The 17,606-nt window shown below is 50.7% G+C and overlaps 1 protein-coding gene across 3 annotated transcripts; it reads right to left on the reverse strand.

The window, feature by feature from the left end:
• Nucleotides 1-4,178: 4,178 nt before the first annotated feature.
• SALL2 (spalt like transcription factor 2) lies at nucleotides 4,179-16,872 on the reverse strand. Of its 3 annotated transcripts, none has more exons than XM_063138565.1 (5): nucleotides 16,681-16,872; nucleotides 16,162-16,197; nucleotides 11,068-13,394; nucleotides 8,169-8,606; nucleotides 4,179-4,478 (listed from the first exon to the last, which is right to left on the reverse strand). In XM_063138565.1, the coding sequence occupies exons 1-4, from the start codon at nucleotides 16,793-16,795 to the stop codon at nucleotides 8,181-8,183; spliced, it is 2,904 nt and encodes a 967-aa protein (XP_062994635.1). In that variant the 5' UTR covers nucleotides 16,796-16,872; the 3' UTR covers nucleotides 4,179-4,478; nucleotides 8,169-8,180. The 3 variants fall into 3 exon arrangements, with proteins under 3 accessions (XP_062994635.1, XP_062994634.1, XP_062994636.1); XM_063138564.1 differs by having other exon boundaries at nucleotides 8,154-8,606; XM_063138566.1 differs by lacking the exon at nucleotides 16,162-16,197 and having other exon boundaries at nucleotides 8,154-8,606; nucleotides 16,681-16,871.
• Nucleotides 16,873-17,606: the final 734 nt, after the last annotated feature.

Below are 17,606 nucleotides of genomic sequence, written 5' to 3' on the forward strand. Positions count from 1 at the left end.
ATACTAGTTGTTGAGAAACAACCGCACGGGAGGGTCTGTTGCCTTCATGCTGTCATTGCTGCTGGGATTTTCCAGCAGTTAAGAAACAGACGGACCCTTGGTCTGATCCAATAGGGATGTTCTTGTATTGATAACTCAGCGCCAACTCAAGCTGGAGGAGGCCTTGGGGAAAGTGTCACCCGGTGGGTCTCCTCCTACGTCAGTGGCCTCCTAACACACACAAACATAATACATGCATCTCATCTTAGACAGAAGGGACTTGACTGGTCCCTTCTATCCCTTGAAATGGAAAAAGTGCAGAAAAAGGGCAACTAAAATTATCAAGGGACTGGAGCAACTCCCCTATAAAGGAAGGTTACACGAGCTTGGATGGTTTCGCATGGGAAAAAGGCGAGTAAGAGGAGATGTGATAGAGGTGTACAAAACTATACATGGTATGAAGAATGTGGATAGGGAGACATTTTCTTCCTCTCTCATAATACTAGAACCTGGGCTTAGCCTATGAAGCTAACTAGTGAGAGATTAAGGAGAGATGAAAGGAAGGAGTTCTTCACACAGTGCATAGTTAAATTATGTAATTTGCTACCATAGGGCACAGTGATGGCCACCAAATTGGATGGCTTTAAAAGGGGGTTGGAGAAATTCCTGGAGACGAAGGCTATCAATGGCTACTAGCCCTGATGGTTGTGCGCTATCTCCAGTATTCGAGGCAGTAAGCCTGCATGCACCAGTTGCTGGGGAACATGGGCGGGAGGGTGCTGTTCCACTCATGTCCTGCTTATAGGTTCCCTGACAACAGCTGATCAGCCACTGTATAAACAGAATGCTGGACTAGAGGGACCCTTGGTCTGTTCCACAACGTCTCTTCTTACGTACTTATGACTGTAATATCAAGAGGATGTGTGTCTGTCCGTCCAGCCGTCACCACCATTGTGCCAAGACCATAAAACCTAGACACCTGAAACTTGACATGCATACCAAAAGGACTCTAAAGGTGTGCGCCTCCAGGTTATTTTGTTTCAAAAACCCATTCATTAATTTTAATTAATCTAAATGTGTCCCTGTGGATGAAGCCTGCAGTATAACTTCAGCCACTAGGGGCAGACTTCCCTAGCCAGCACATGGCTTTGCAGTCAATACAGCCGAAGGCCTAGGAGATGAGTAGGCCGAGGCACCGAGTTATAGGCCTGCTTTCTCCCCACTCATGTGGGGCAGCCCACCCTCAGGGGAATGGAGCAGCAGGAAGACCACTCCCTCTGGGGGCTATAGGGACGTGCCATAGCAGGGGCCAGGCCTGGGGATGCCAACAGACATGACTCCATACAGACAGGACGGGCATAATGTGTCCCACACTTGACAGTTCGCTTGCAGCCGTATCAACAGAAGAACTTTTCTCATCCCGGCAAAGACGGGCCCGTCTGCCGGTGTATAATAAATCGCCGCTTTCCCCTCTTGAAATGCATCCGAGGTCACTAGAAAAATAAATAAAGCTAGTCAGGAGGGGCTGCGATGAACGTTGGGGAGGAGAAGTGAAGGTCGTTGTGGGGAGAGATTAGTTGTGAGAAGGAAGTGTCCCCTCTCCTTTGGAGGCCTGCCAGGTTGAAGCGGCAACAAAGGAAGCCCTGACCGCGTAAGCCGCTAAATGGCATTATCCGTAACTGATGTGGGTGGGGGAGGGATGCGATGCCAAAAAGCATTAGCTCGACGGACGGAAGGAGATTTTTCAACCTGGCACAAAGGTGCTTTATCGGCAGGGCAGATTTGGTCTGTTATAAAGTATCGTCAAAAGATGGACTGAGAAGACCTGGTTTCCAAAGTATCTGTAAGGAAGAAGCAGCCATATGGGTGTGGGAAATTGTTATTTCTTTCAGCGGTTTCCTTCAAAAATGCTGCCAGCCACGGCTCTGGGGAAGCAAGCGTGAGGCCTTCGGCTGCTTCTCTGCCTCTTCCTTTCTTCTTTCAGAGTTACGAAGTCGATCGAATCGAATCTGTCACTAGAGGAATTCATCCAAGGCCACTACGGCAGGAGGAAGAGAGTTTTCGACTTTCTCAGAATCCTGTTTGGAAACGCCAAAGGACGCAGACTCTTCTACTAAAACAATGCCACATCATTTGGGGTCCTTGATGAGACAACCACTCTGTTGAGTGGTCTGAGGATCGAATGTAATCTCAACCCCCTCCAATGGCTTTTAAATGATCATAATGTCCAACCAAAACCCACCCCACTTAACTGAAGATCTAGGCCTGCCCTTTGGGGGCAGCTGAGAACACGTCTTTGCCCCTTTCTACGTGACAGAGAATTAAATATCTGATGGATGCTATCATGCCTCCCAGCAGTCTTCCCTTCTCCGGACTAAACATACCCAGAGGATCCACCTGCTTTCTAGGTCTGCAACATTTGCAGCACGATACCTACCTGAGAATAAGATCCAATGAACACAGTAGAACTAACTCCTAAGTAAGCATGCAAGCCCACTTACGAGGGAGTAATCTGCACTGTGCTGAGTGAGATTTACTTCTGAGTAAACGTACTTGGAATGGCACTGCACATCAATCGGTGTACTTGATCTGAGTATAAGCCATTGGTCATTATTTAAAAGGTGCCCCCTCCCGCAATTAAATCATGTAGCATGTTAAAAGTTAATCATTTTTAATACAAAAACCTTGAGCTTGGAAGAAAGGCATTCCATGCTGGGTGGAAGAATAAATGCCACTTCTAAACAGATGGTGCCCTGCTATGACATGAGCTCCGCACCATCTTAAATAAAAGAAAACGATGCTTTCTCTTTCAGTATTCTTTTAATTTATGTGCAAGTGTATGCAGATTAAATTGTAAAAAAATTCAGACGAGCAATCATAGAATCATAGAATCGCAGAGTTGGAAGGGGCCTACAAGGCCATCGAGTCCAACCCCCTGCTAAATTATTTATTTATTTATTTATTACATTTTCATACCGCCCAATAGCCGAAGCTCTCTGGGCAGTTCAATGCAGGAATCCACCCTAAAGCATACCTGACAGATGCTTGTCCAGATGCCTCTTGAAGGCCTCTTGAAGGTTGTGGGAGAGCCCACAACCTCCCTAGGTAACCGATTCCATTGTCGCACTGCTCTAACAGTCAGGAAGTTTTTCCTGATGTCCAGCTGGAATCTGGCTTCCTTTAACTTGAGTCCATTATTCCGTGTCCTGCACTCTGGGAGGATCGAGAAGAGATCCTGGCCCTCCTCTGTGTAACAACCTTTTAAGTATTTGAAGAGTGCTCTCATGTCTCCCCTCAATCTTCTCTTCTCCAGGCTAAACATGCCCAGTTCTTTCAGTCTCTCTTCATAGGGCTTTGTTTCCAGACCCCTGATCATCCTGGTTGCCCTCCTCTGAACACGCTCCAGCTTGTCTGCATCCTTCTTGAATTGTGGAGCCCAGAACTGGACGCAATACTCTAGATGAGGCCTAACCAGGGCCGAATAGAGAGGAACCAGTACCTCACGCGATTTGGAAGCTATACTTCTATTAATCAATAAAGGTTTGAACAACCAGATGATGGGTATTATTGCTAGAAATGAGATTCCAGATCCAAATCATTTTCATGCTGATCCTTGTTCACCTGTATTCCCAGGGCCCTGGATCTCTTCCCCAGTGTTGAGAATCCATCAGTGCCAATGGTATTTCCGTCCCCCCTTAATTTAATTGCTATGCAGGGGTGATTTTCAACAGGGATTGCAGCTGGGGAGGGAAGCATTAACACCCCCCTCCCATCTCTTCATGCCTGGCAATTATGCTGAGAAAAACCACAATTTTGAAATGATTTAAGGCAACGTGCACATTCATTGAGGGATTTATTTTGAGTGATTTCAATGAGAAATTAATGGGCTGACTTCCTAGTCATTATTTCTGCATTTGCATATGTAGATATAGATCAGCACATGCAAAGTATATGAACATGTGTGTATGTATATATATGGGCCTGGGCTCCCAAACCTAGCAATGCCGTTGCAGCTGTAGTCACTGCTCCCCTGACTGCTGGACAGAATGCTACATGTCAAAAGAGTTCATAAATATGGGGCCACTCCCTAAGACCCTGCTTGCGCTGGAGTATGTGTGCGTGTATCCCATCAAGTGGCTAAACAAGTGACCTCTCCATCCCTTGCCAAAAAAATAAGAGCCACATTCTTGTTCATTCTGCCAAACTGCTTTTATTGAGGAAAATTCAAGATGCCCTCCCTTTTGCTGGACTGGGCTGCCTGGCATCCCTGCCCTATACTAGAGGGAACCCATTTTATTATTGCCCAAAGGGTACAGGGTGGTTGCCATGCACTCCCGCCCCATGTCAGGATCTTTGCCTTCCGGCCAACGGACTTCCACGCTACATTAAAAGTAAAAGACTAAAATACTGCTAAGATTAGACAGGAGTCACTTCTCTTGCGGGGCCTGGCGTGCAGTTTATTTGCCCCAGCGCCCTCGGGATTGCTAGAACACTTCCCCCTGGAAGAGAAGGAAAGAAGGAGAGGCAATGTTACAGGGAAAGAGTGCACGGACAGCTCCATTCTCCACCATAGTCCTTCATGAAGACACAAGAGCTACTTCGACCCACCAGAACGACCGGCGATCTTTGGTAATATAAACCAGGGATGTTGACAATGAGGCCCGCAGGACAATTGTGGTCTACTGAGGATCCAAATGCTGACCCCAGATGGCCACGCCTTTTTGTCAAGCCATGCCCCTTTCCCATCGTCATTGGGCGGTTTCCTGTGGTTTGTGTGATTTTTCCCCCTCCACCTCCCCCCATTCTAAAAGATTGAAATGCCTCTCTTAAGGCTTAGTTATCAGCAGTAAGAACTTTAAGCTAAAATACGGTGATATTTTGGCTACGCCCTCTTTGCCTTGGCTCCACCCACTACTGGAAGGCATCCCCACCTAGTGTGACCATATAAAAAGGAGGACAGGTCTCCTGTATCTTTAACAGTTGCATAGAAAAGGGAATTTCAGCAGGTGTCATTGGTATATATGGGGAACCTGGTGAAATTCCCTCTTCATCACCACACTTAAAGCTGCAGGAGCTATACTAGAATGCCCATTTTAAAAGAGGGCAGGGCACCTGCAGCTTTAACTGTTGTGATGAAGAGGAAATTTCACCAGGTTTGCCATATATACAAATGACACCTGCTGAAATTCCCTTTTCAATACAATTGTTAAAGTTACGGGAGCCCTGTCCTCCTTTTCATATGGTCACCCTATCCCCACCCCTACCTGAAGACCTTCTCCAAAATGGTATTTGACACAAATCCTACTGCAGGTGGAGCCAGAGCACAGGTGAAGAACCTTTCATGCAGAAGAGGGCATTTTGGATGGCCCCCATTGCTCACATCATGGCATGGCAAGGGTTGGAAAAGTGGCATCTGTCGAGAAAGTCCTCCTCTGCACTGCTATAAAAAGGTTCAGCATCCCTCGTGGCTACCGGTTTAGACAGCTTTCAAAAGGGACGAGATAAATACACAGAGAGGAGACGGCGAAGTGGTTAGTAATATCAAGCAGGACCTGCAATGAAACCCTGGAAGCGTTTTCCTTCAGGGTTCCTTCCAGCCAGCCATGCCCTATTTCACAATACTCTATTCCGTTCCCCCGCTTTCCTCCCCACCCCTGACATTCAATAATCCATAGCCCCTGAACATTACAGTGTGCATTGGACAGTTTGGTTTTTTGACCCCCCATAGGTTTTTCGCTTGTTTTTTCTTCTGCTGCTGCTTTTAAAAATAAAATAAAACCTGCAAGCTTTGGAGTTCCCCTGAACATGCGGTTATCTCCCTTTTTGCTTACCTGGCTACATGGGCCATCAGCACTCATTGTCTAGAGTTCGCTATTACAGGCCATGTTGATGATTGACGAACGGAGCCTATCAAATTCAGAGGTGTTGCAGTGTGTTGGGGTGGGCGTAGCAGCAGGAGGGGGCTGTTGCTTTCTACCCCTACTTGTGGACTTCCAGGAAGCATCCACTGTTAGAATACAAGAAGTGCCCTGATGCTGGATAAGACCAAAGGTCCGTCTGGTCCAGCACTCTGTTCACTTTGGCCGTAGCTAGACCTAAGGTTTATCCCAGGATCATCCCGGGTTCGTCCCTGCCTGAGCGCTGGATGCCCTGTGTGGCACTTAGATGAACAGGTTTGACCCCAGGACAATCCTGGGATAAACCTTAGGTCTAGCTACGGCCACAGTGGCCAACCAGCCATCGGCCAGGGATGAACAAGCAGGACACAGTGCAACAGCACCCTCCCACCCATGTTCCCCAGCAACCGGTGCACACAGGCTTACTGCCTTGAATACTGGAGAGAGCACACAGACATCAGGGCTAGTAGCCATTGATAGCCTTCTCCTTCAGGAATTGATCCAACCCTCTTTAAAAGCCATCCAAAATTGGTGGCCATCACTACATCTTGTGGTAGTGAGTTCCATAATTTAACTCTGCCTGTGTGAAGAAGTGCTTCCATATATCTGTCCTGAATCTCCCACCAATCGGCTTCATGGGATGGCCCCGGCTTCTAGTATTTTCATGGGATGGCCCCGGCTTCTAGTATTTCATGGAATGACCCCGGCTTCTAGTATTTTGAGAGAGGGAGAAAACAGGAAGCTGGACTAGATAGACCAATGGCCCAAACCCACAGGATTGTTTTTATGTTACAAGAATAGTCCTTCCTGCACTGGAGCCAGCGAGATGTGCTTCCTTCTTTCCTAAACTAAACCCACAAGCACCCAACTGGTTTACCCTTACCCATTTGGGGGGGATGGAGTTACTAACTCTGTTTTGTGGAAATCCCACATCGTGGGGTAGGGTGGGGGGCAGCGCAACATGGTAAACATGTTCTCCGTTGCTGGCCACTCGCATGACATGCCTGCCACATCAAGACGGTTTCCGGCACCACTTAAGACATGGCAGGTAAGTTGCGAACCGGCCCTCAAAATCCAGAGGCAGTGAACTGGGGACACCTTCTGGAGTAGTAACTAGCAGGGCCAGCCCTACCATGCAGGCAGGGAGAGGAAGTCATCTCAGGAGGCAGATACTGAGTGTTGTGGAGGAGGCACACCAGTCTCTTTACTCTAGGCCCACCCCTACGCTACAGACATCACCTCAGCATCCCACGGATCCCTTCCTGCTTGGCGAAGGACAGAACTGCAACAGCTACCGCCTGCCAAACGCCCCAACACAAATTATTTACGCAAGAGCCCACCATATTTGCATAATCATCTACCCCGATCTCATCAGGAGTTTGGAGTTCAGAATTGGACCGGATTACTGCAATGTGCTCTATGTGGGGCTGCCCTTAAAGCTGCTCCAGAAGCTGGAGCTAGTGCAGAACACAGCAGCTCAGCTGTTGTCGGGAGCTGCCCCTTTTCAGCACGCAACTCCTGTGCTGAGAAAACTGCACTGGCTGCCTATTCGCTACCAGGCCAGGTTTAAGGTCTTGATACTGGTTACAAAGCTCTAAATAACTTGGGATCCGGATACCTAAGAGAGCGCCTTCTCTCTTACCAACCTGCTTGGTCACTGAGGGCATTAGAGGGCATGCTCCTGGTGGTTCAGCATGGACCGATGGCGTGATTGGAGTCCACCAGGAGAAGAGCCTTTAGTGTGGTGGCCCCTTCTCTTTGGAATTGGAGGTGAAGGCTATCAACGGCTACTAGCCCTGATGGTTGTGTGCTACCTCCAGTATTCGAGGCAGTAAGCCTGTGTGCCCCAGTTGCTGGGGAACATGGGTGGGAGGGTGCTGTTGCACCATGTCCTGCTTGTTCATCCCTGGCCGATGGCTGGTTGGCCACTGTGTGGACAGAATGCTGGACTAGATGGACCCTTGGTCTGATCCAGCATCAGGGCTCTTCTGACGTTCTTATGAACTCCCTGTCCCTAGAGGTCAAGCAGGCACCAACACTGTGCTCCTTCCGGCGTCTCCTGAAAACAGCTCTTTTCCGGGAAGCCTTCCTCAACTTACCTGCCACCGTTTTTATTGATATTCTGTTTTAAATTGAACAATTTCAATTCGCGTTTTTCTGTTTAATTCCTATTTTCACTTCTCCTGACTCTATTTTAGATATGGAGCGGTATATAAATTTTGTAAATAAATAAATAAATTGTATTGTGCGACGTCGGAGTGGGGCCCTCTCCCTTACCCGACGGAGGCTCACGTCGTGATCAAGTTACTTCTCTCCTTTCCCTTGGGTCTCCGGGACGACCTCTGGAGCTGGAGCTGGGGTCGATGGAAGCAGGAGTAGAGATCCCACAGGCGGTTTCTCCTTAGCCTCGCTAGGGCCTGCCCTTCCGGGCGCGTTGCTTGATCCGAAGAGGCCTTGAGAGGCCACATTGGAAGCGGAGGAAGCGGAGGACAAGGTGGGAGCAGCCGCGCTGTGGGGCGGCTTGGTCGGAAGGCCTCCGGAGAGGAAGGCCGTGTACTGATTCCAGAAAGACAGGGGTCCTACCCCGACGAGCTGGGCTGGTACGTCCCGTCCAAGGAAGTCCTGCAACTTCACCTGGCCTCCGGACAACACAGGCACAGGCCCGTCGAGGGGCAGGCGGCGTCCCCGGCGCGCCTGGCTGCTGCTCCATACGTGGCTGCCGAGATTAACCTTTGGGAAACAAGAAAGCGTCGCGGGAAACTTAGCGCAGGCGGCATCTTGGACGGAAACCCAGAGGGGACATGTTGCCGATGGGACAAGAATTGGTTCCGGAGGGAAAACGGAAAAGCCAATTGAAACACCACCATAGTTTCCCTCCAGGAAGCCTGGGATGTATAGATTTCTGAAGGTCTGCCAGAGATTTAAATGAGCCTGAAAAACTACAGTTTGCAGCAATTCTTGGAGAAGGAAGTGAAGGCATTTAATTTACAGCTGGAGTCTTCATAGAATCATAGAATAGTAGAGTTGGAAGGGGCCTAAAAGGCCATCGAGTCCAACCCCCGCTCAATGCAGGAATCCACCCTAAAGCATCCCTGACAGATGCTTGTCCAGATGCCTCTTGAAGGCCTCTAGTGTGGGAGAGCCCACAACCTCCCTAGGTAACTGGTTCCATGGTCATACTGCTCTAATAGTCAGGAAGTTTTTCCTGATGTCCAGCTGGAATCTGGCTTGAGCCCATTATTCCGTGTCCTGCACTCTGGGATGATCAAGAAGAGATCCTGGCCCTCCTCTGTGTGACAACCTTTTAAGTATTTGAAGAGTGCTATCATGTGTCCCCTCAATCTCCTCTTCTCCAGGCTAAACATGCCCAGTTGTTTCAGCCTCTCTTCATAGGGCTTTGTTTCCAGACCCCTGATCATCCTGTGGTGCCCTCTCTTGCCAACGTGCTCTCTCTTGGTGCTGCCAGGCTTCAGCGCCCTACTTGATTTTAACTTTATTTCTCAAGTGGTTTTTTTTTAAATAATCAATTAATTGCTTTAACTGGGGCCAGAAAAGCTCAGTGCTGCCCTCCACGGCTATCTTTATTGGGGCTCACAAGAACGGTTATTTGTTTTAGATCTCAGTTCCTACTTCTGTCTTGTACTTAGGTTCTAGGAAAAGTTATTTTTCTTTTGGTCTTCTGGGAAGTGAGCATTCTGTGACCGGCTGTGGTCACCATGGCAGCCATTTTATGAATGGCTAATAAACGCAATGGCAGCTATTTTGGGAGAGCGTTGATGGCACTGTCAAAATTCCAGATGTGGCCACCAACCCCAAAAGGCCGTGGACCCCTGATTTACAACATGCCAGTGTGGCCCTGTTCATAGGGAAAGCAATCAATATCTTTTAATCCCTAAGGAGAGATCTCCAGTATAAACAGAAGCCCGTTTTTACTGAAGCTAGTTCCCTCAAGGAACCCTGGGTGTTGTAGTTTTAAGCTATTGCTCAGAAGTCTCCCCATGAGAATATTCAACTCGCTTACAGCCTGATTATTCCCAATATTTCCTTAAAATACAACCCATGGCTGTTAATTCCCGCGAGCCTTATAATGCAAAAACAACTGTGGTTCTCTCGTGAATTGAGGCAGCCATGGGGGAAGCTCAAAGAATGGCAACAAGGCAGAGGGCCTTTTCAGTGGTGGCCCCTCAATTCTGTAACAATCTCCCCGACAAGGCTTGCCTGGCGCCAACATTGTTATCTTTTCGGTGCCAGGTCAAGACTTTTCTCTTCTCCCAGGCATTTAACAGCATATGCTGAGTTTTTTAATTGACCCCAGAATAGTTGTTTTAAAATAGATGTTGTCTGTTTTTGTTTGTAATTTATGCTTTTTATGGTTTTAAATTTTATATATTTCTTTTTAATGTTCACTGTTTTTAACTTTTGTCAACCACCCAGAGAGCTTCGGCTGTGGGGTGGTATATAAATGTAAATAATAATAATTACAATAATAATAATAATAGTAATAATAATAATAATAATATGGTTGCCTACCAACCACTTCTATAAAAAGATGGTGGAGTACCACTTTTGGGCCGACCATAATCATCAGAGTGAGGGAAATGACACCGCCATGTTTCTGTTGAGGAGAATCCCTTGATAAAGGAGGGTGGGAGAGTCCCCACAGTCTCATTGGGACTAGCAACGCAATTTGACGTACAGTAGCACAGGCTTATGAATGAAGCCAGCAAGCGGCAGTGGATGATGGGTAGTATGCTACAGGCCACCATGTTTAACACTATCAGTAAATGTTATGGCCATAAGCCGTAACAGCGTGGCACAGTGCTATCGTAGAGTGGCCTACAGCGACCGCACTTCTCCAACATGGCACCCTCCAGATGTGTTGGACTGCAACTCCCGTCATTCCCATGATGGCTGGGAATGATGGGAGGTGCAGTCCAACACTTCTGGAGGGTGCCAAGTTGGGCAAGGTTAATCTAGAAAGTTATCTGGCAGAAAGGTTAGGAATGTTTATATGACAAAGACCTACTCTCTACAGTGGAACCTTGCACATCCCAGTGTGGCCTCCAGAGGGGGACAGAGAGCACATCGAGGGGAAAGCAAGATGGCAGAAAAGACCTTGTAGGAATAAGCAACTGGGGAAACACAAGCTCAAGTAGAAGACATCAAGAAGGAGCAACGGTCTCTCTCTCACCTGGTGGTGGGCAGTCAATGCGTGTTTACGTAGAGCGGCCCGATCCGGGAAAGCCTGTTTGCAAAGACCGCAAAGCAGCGTCGGCCCCTCTTTGGCTTGGCTACCCTGCTGCCTCTCCGAGGGGCCTTCCCCGCCGGTTCCCTTCTCCGGTTCCTCCTCCTCTTGCGGGGTTGCCCCTTGTTCCATTTCTGCCTTCTCTTCCCCTTCCGGCACGGGGCGCCGAGGGCTTCCAGGCCCCAACGGCGAGGTCACATTGGTGCCTCCGCCTTCCTCCTCCGCCTGTAATGCTTCCTCCCCTTCCTTGGCAGGGCCCAGAGCTTCCTGTTCGGGGCTGGAGGGGCCCTCGGCTTTCTCCCCGCCGCTTTCCAGAGAGTCTTCGTCAGTGGGTTCTTCTTCATCCTCCTCAGAGAGTTCTTCATCCTGTGGAGGGGCCTGCTGCGGCGGCTGCTGCTGCGGCTGCTTTTCCCCTTCGCCCAGCGGGGTCCCCTCGGGAACGGGAGGCTCAGGAAGGAGCGCCCCATTGGGGATCTGCCCGCCAAGGTGCATGCGGACGTGCTGCTGGAGGCTCACGGCGTTGGTGAACTTCTTCTGGCAGATGGGGCAAGAGTTTTGCGCTCGGGCCGCCGAGCTGGTTTTGTGGCCCGCAAAATGGGCCCGGAGGTTCCCCCGGGTGGAAAAGGCGCGTCCGCACACCTTGCACTTGAAGGGCCGCTCTCCGCCGTGCTGCCCGTAGTGGAGCTGCAAAGCCCGGGGGCAGCTGAGGACCCGCAGGCAGATGACACACTGGTTGGGCCCCGAAGACGTGGGCGGGGAGGAAGAGGACGAGGAGCCGGCCACGGCTTGGGCGGTGGCGGGGACGGCGCACGAGGACGACGACGGGGAGCCCTGGCGGTCGATCTTCTCCACCAGCTGCTGCAGCTTGGACGTCTCCGAGGGCGAAGCCTCCAGCACGTACGGGAAGGGCCCCACCGCCGCGCCCGCCTTGAAGTGGTTGGCCAACAGAGCCCAACTGGGCAAGGAACCTACCAGCTTCCCCAGCTGGAGCCGGGCGCCTTCCGCCTCCCTTTCCGGAGGCGTGTTCTCGTCACCCTTCCCCTTCGCTTCCACCGCCTTCATGAGGACCAGCTTGTTGAAGCTGGGCAAGGCCTGGGCCGCTGCGGAAGGGGAGGCCCCGGAGAGCAGGCTCAGGCTCTCGGTCGCCGTGAGGGCTTTGCGTTCGGCGGCCGGAGGGGCGGCCGCCTCCTCTCCGGGCTCGGCCTTCTCCGGCGGCACCGACATGCCGTAGGGCAAGCCCGAGGTGGTCAGGACGTAGTCCAGGTGCTCGGGGACCGGGTGGGGGTTCATCTGGACGTGAGGGTATTTCTCCCGGTGCCGATGGAAGTGCACCTTGAGGTTGCCGCGGGTGGTGAAGCGGTTGCCGCAGATGTTGCACTTGTACGGGCGCTCGCCCGTGTGCGAGCGCAGGTGGATCTGCAGGGCGCTGTCGCTGCCGAAGACCTTGCCGCAGAAACGGCACTTGTGGCGCCCGCCCGGCTTCTCCTCCAAGCTGGCTTCCCCGCCTCCTCCGTTCTTCTGCCGCAGCAGCCCTGGGGAAGTGGCCTGCTCTAAACCCCGAGCGGCGCCCAAGCACTGAGCGGCCAGGAGGCCCGTGGCCGTGGGGAACGCCGGAGCCAAGAGCTGCTCGGCTTTGGGGACTCTAGCCCCGCCGGGGAAAGGGTGGTAGAGGTGGAAGAAGGCCGGCTTGGGCACCTCCGGGGAGGCGGACGCCTGGGTCCTTCCCGGCTCCGTTTTGATGGAGAAGACCGGCAAGGGGGGCTTGGGAGGGAGGGAAGCGACTGGGGCCGGCTCGGCAGAAGGCGCCGGAGAGCCCACCTGCCCCAGAGACCCCAAGAGCAACACCTGGCGGCAGATCTGCTCTGTCATCTGCATCTGGTGGAGCTGGCGCTGCTGCAAGACACGGAGCTCTTCGAGGATCAGAGGGATGTTGAGGTGCCCCGCGGGGACGGTGGCGGCGGTCGGAGGCAGCGGAGGGGGAGCGGGAGCAGGCGGCCGGGGCCGGGCCGCTTCGTGGGTTGGGTCTGTCAGCAGGGGCCCAGGCTCGACGTCCATGCTCGGAGGACTTTCGGGACGCACCTCTACGGAAGAGGAGGAGGAGGAAGAGGAGGAAATGCTGGAGTGGTCCTGGCCAGCAACGGCCGTAGCAGCAACAGAACAGGTAGGTTGCTCCGGACAGCAGGAATCCACATGAGCCGATAACTCGGAGTGATCCTTGAAGCTGGTATGGCAGGAAGGACAGGATAACGGGGCTGACTCGTCCCCAGTGTCCCCTGGGGAAAGTAAGAGAGAAAAAGAGAGAGAGAGAAAAGGGATGTGGTTATTCTAGATCTGTGCCGAGGCCTGTGACGGAGCCAATCAACCAACGGCGGCTCCTTGCACAGGAAAGATCTTCAGAACGCCTACAGGAGATGTCTGCATTTCAGAAACCCATGAGCGTCGCCCTCAAACTTTAAGGAGCAGAAATGCACATCAGCTCTCTAACTAAGAAGAGCCCTGCGAGATCAAACCAAAGGGCCAACTGGTCCCATCTCCTGCTTCTGACAGGACAGACAAGATGCCTTTGAGGAGACCGCAAGTAAGATGTGTCTCCCGCTATTGGCCCTGCAGCAACTGGTATCCACCGTAACCTCACTTCCCCTACTAGCAACCCCGTGGGGTGGTAGGAACCATGGGGACTGGGCTCATACAGTACTGGGTGAGGAAGGAAGAGGCTGAATCTAAACTACTGTGTGGTGCCTGCAGGCCTCCAGGACCCGTTTGCTGAAAAGGGTTGCGGGGGGAACCAGTGAGTGACTTATAAAACAACTGGAATTTATTTAAGAAGGAATAGGAAAGGGTTGTGTGTGTGTGTGTGTGTCATGAAAAATCTTATAATGATTTTTCTGTATCTGAATCTCACCCCCATGAACTGTGAACCGCCCAGAGAGCTCTGGCTATTGGGCGGTATAGAAATGTAATAAATAAATAAATGATTCCAGCAATTTGTAACAAAGGGGAGAGGAAGCAAAACAAACATTCAAATGAATAAATGTATTAAAGCAAGTCTCTAAAACAATATAATCAAAGGGAGTTCCTGGGTTGTCGTGACTTGCGGACCGAGCACTCGGGGTAGTTTAGGGTTAAACAACCCACAGTTTTAACCCATAATTTGTTGCGGCGTTAAAACTCTTAATGCTAAACAACCCGGAATGCTGGGTTCAGACGTCACAAAAACAACCCAGGAATAAGGAGTCCCTGGGTTGTTTCCAAAGGGGAAACAGCACACAAACCAGGTCAGTCTCTCTTTCTCTCTCTCTCTCTGCTTTTTCATTCTTCACTTGGAATCTCTCTACAGTGGCTCATCAGGGTCAAAAAGGGTTGAGATGCTGGCATTCCACTAGAAGGCTGTGTTACATTTAAGGTGCAATCCTAGGCATGTTGAGACAGAAAAAAAGTCCTACAACTCCCAGCATTCCCCAGCCAGCCATGCCGGGAGTTATGTATTCCACTACCTTATAGTGAACTACAGTTATACTGAATTGGCCCACCTAGCTAATATTGTCTACTCTTGAGTAGGAGTGGTCTTTCTTAGCCCAACAGAGGTCCTTTCACTGGAGATGCTGAAATGGAAGCAGGCACTGTTTTCAAAACCCTTGAGCCAGTGTGGCACAGTGGATAGAGTGTTGGACTGGGACCTGGGAGATCCGGGTTCTAGTCCCCACTCAGCCAAAAAACTTGCTGGGTGGCTTTGGGCCAATCACTGAACCTCACACTAACCTACTTCACAGGGTTGTTGTGAGGATTAAAATGGAGAGGAGGCGGCCAGATTTACACTTCGTGTCAAAACATCACGATCCCAATCATGGTAACGCTCTTGTGCCTTGATACCTCGTATTATTATTATTATTTGTTGCAATATTTTGGATAAAGTGGAATAAAAAGCAGGAAAGAACACCACGAAAGCGATATATGGAATGTGTAATGTGCTCTAACAGTTATCAGTGAACCCTCAATAGTGCTATAAAGCAGTAGTGTAGATCTAGACCATGTAATAGGGTCACCACATGAAAAGGAGGACAGGGCTCCTGTATCTTTAACCGTTGAATAGAAATTTAAGCAGTATACATGCAACACCTGGTGAAATTCCCTCTTCATCACAACAGTTAAATCTTCCGGACCCCTGCCCTCTTTGTATCCAGTTTTCCTCCTCTTCCTCCTCCTCCTATTATTATTATTATTATTATTATTATTATTATTATTATTATTACCCAATCCCTCCACTTTTGGAATCAAATATGCCAAAGGCTTAGCAATGAAGGATCTTAGAAATGTCAGAGGCGGCATATAGAACAGCCTTCCTCAACTTGGGGCGCTCCAGATGTGTTGGACTGCATCTCCCAGAATGCCCCAGCCAGCTGGCTGGGGCATTCTGGGAGTTGTAGTCCAACACATCTGGAGCACCCCAGGTTGAGAAAGGCTGATATAGAAGAACTGGGTAGAAAAGCAAAAATGTGCAATTTTTTTAAAAAAATGATTAGATGCAAAGAAAGGTTTTGCCATCAGCACAGCACCTAGCTTACCCTCTACCCCCTTACAAACAGATCTGAAATTTCACACCACCTGCAATTCGTTCAGCCTCCCCCCCCCCCCCCCCCAAGACGAGTTCGACTGCAAAACCCAACATTCTCATGTCTGGGAACGCTGGGAGAGTCGCAGTCCAAGGGAAGCATCCAGCATTAGTCCTGTGTAGAGTAGACCCATCGAAATGAACGGGACTTGTTTGTCACAACCAAATTAAGCCCCATTCATTTCAATGGGTCTACTCTACACAGGACTAATGTCTGGGAACGCTGGGAGAGTCGCAGTCCAAAGGAAGCATCCAGCATTAGTCCTGTGTAGAGTAGACCCATCGAAATGAACGGGACTTGTTTGTCGCAACTAAATTAAGCCCCATTCATTTCAATGGGTCTACTCTACACAGGACTAATGTCAGAAGGGCCTTGGGTCAGGGAAAGCGGAATGAGTCCATTTGTAAAACACCCTTGATGGGGCACCCACCTTTGTAATGATCTGCCCATTCGCACATCCCGCTCTCTAGAAAAGGAAAGAAGGAACGAGTCATCTGAAAACGATCCACCCGGGGGTCCCTACAGACCATGTTAACCCACCTATCCTTGGGGAGGGGGGAGGTAAGCGTGGGGAGGGGGGTCGGATGGAGAAGGCAAGAGATGACCAGACAATGGGCTTGAAGGAGACACACACACAGACCCAAACAAACAAACGGCAGAGCAAATAGGTGCGCGCAGAGACGGCCTTTGGGAGAAGGAAGAGCCAGAATTAGCAGCAAGCAGGAGCGGAGCTGGCGCGAGTGGGGGAGGGGACGCGTGCAAAGGGAACGTGTGAATGCATGCAGGGATGGCTGAGCCTGGTCTCCGCGGTTTCCCCTCCACCCCCACTACTAGGAGGCCCCTCTGCCGTCCCTGGCGGAAAAAGATTCGGATGGCGACCTCACCCCCCCCCCGCCCGACCCCCATCCCCTCTCCCCAAGCCTGGCCAGCAACAGGGCGAGGCCTCCACCTGCGGGGTCTCCCATCACGTCGCCGGCAGCGGCTCCAGCCGACGCCGGCTCGGCCTGCTGCTGCTGCTGCTGCTGCTGCTGCTGCGGCTCCCCGCGCCCTCGGGGGCTGCTCATGTCGGCGGCCCGGCCTCCGATCCCGGGGGATGGAGGAGGAGGAGGAGGAGGAGGAAGAAGCGGGAAGACGAGCGATCGGCGGCCGAGAGCGGCTCCCACCGCCCCGGCTTGCAGCAGAGACCTCTGGTGTCTGGAGGGCGGCCGTCGCCCAGGAACGGGGACGCTGCGCCCCCGTGCGCCATGGCTCCGGAGCGCACCTGGGCGAGGGGCGGATGGAGCCAGGGAGGAAGAGGCCAAGGGGAGAGAACTGCAGCCAAGATGCAGAGCCGGTGCCAGACTATTTTGCGCCCTATTATTATTTATTTTTATTATTATTATTATTTATTTATATAGCACCATCAATGTACATGGTGCTGTACAGAGTAAAACAATAAAATAGCAAAACCCTGCCGCATAGGCTTACATTCTAATAAAATCATAATAAAACAATAAGAAGGGGAAGAGAATGCACCAAACAGGCACAGGGTAGAGTAAAACTAACAGTATAAAAGTCAGAACAAAATCAAGTTTTAAAAGCTTTAGAAAAAAGAAAAGTTTTTAGCTGAGCTTTAAAAGCTGCGATTGAACTTGTAGTTCTCAAATGTTCTGGAAGAGCGTTCCAGGCGTAAGGGGCAGCAGAAGAAAATGGACAAAGCCGAGCAAGGGAAGTAGAGACCCTTGGGCAGGTGAGAAACATGGCATTAGAGGAGTGAAGAGCACGGTGAGCTACTTTCACACCCACACCCCCCCCCCCCAAAATGCCAACTTTGATTTTTAAGAACATATGTTTCCTGGAAAAAATAAGAAGCACAAAACTTGAAACTGCTAAATT

Source organism: Elgaria multicarinata, chromosome 11 (genome assembly GCF_023053635.1).
Source record: "Elgaria multicarinata webbii isolate HBS135686 ecotype San Diego chromosome 11, rElgMul1.1.pri, whole genome shotgun sequence".
NCBI classification, from domain to species: domain Eukaryota; kingdom Metazoa; phylum Chordata; class Lepidosauria; order Squamata; family Anguidae; genus Elgaria; species Elgaria multicarinata.

Coding starts and splice junctions, on each gene's coding strand:
- SALL2 (XM_063138565.1), bottom strand. CDS start 16,795: ATGAGCAGCCCCCGAGGGCGCGGGGAGCCGCAGCAGCAGCAGCAGCAG. Junction 13,395..16,161: donor ATGGGCAGATCATTACAAAG/GTGGGTGCCCCA, acceptor TACTTTCCCCAG/GGGACACTGGGGACGAGTCA. Junction 8,607..11,067: donor CATTGACTGCCCACCACCAG/GTGAGAGAGAGA, acceptor TGTTTCCCAAAG/GTTAATCTCGGCAGCCACGT.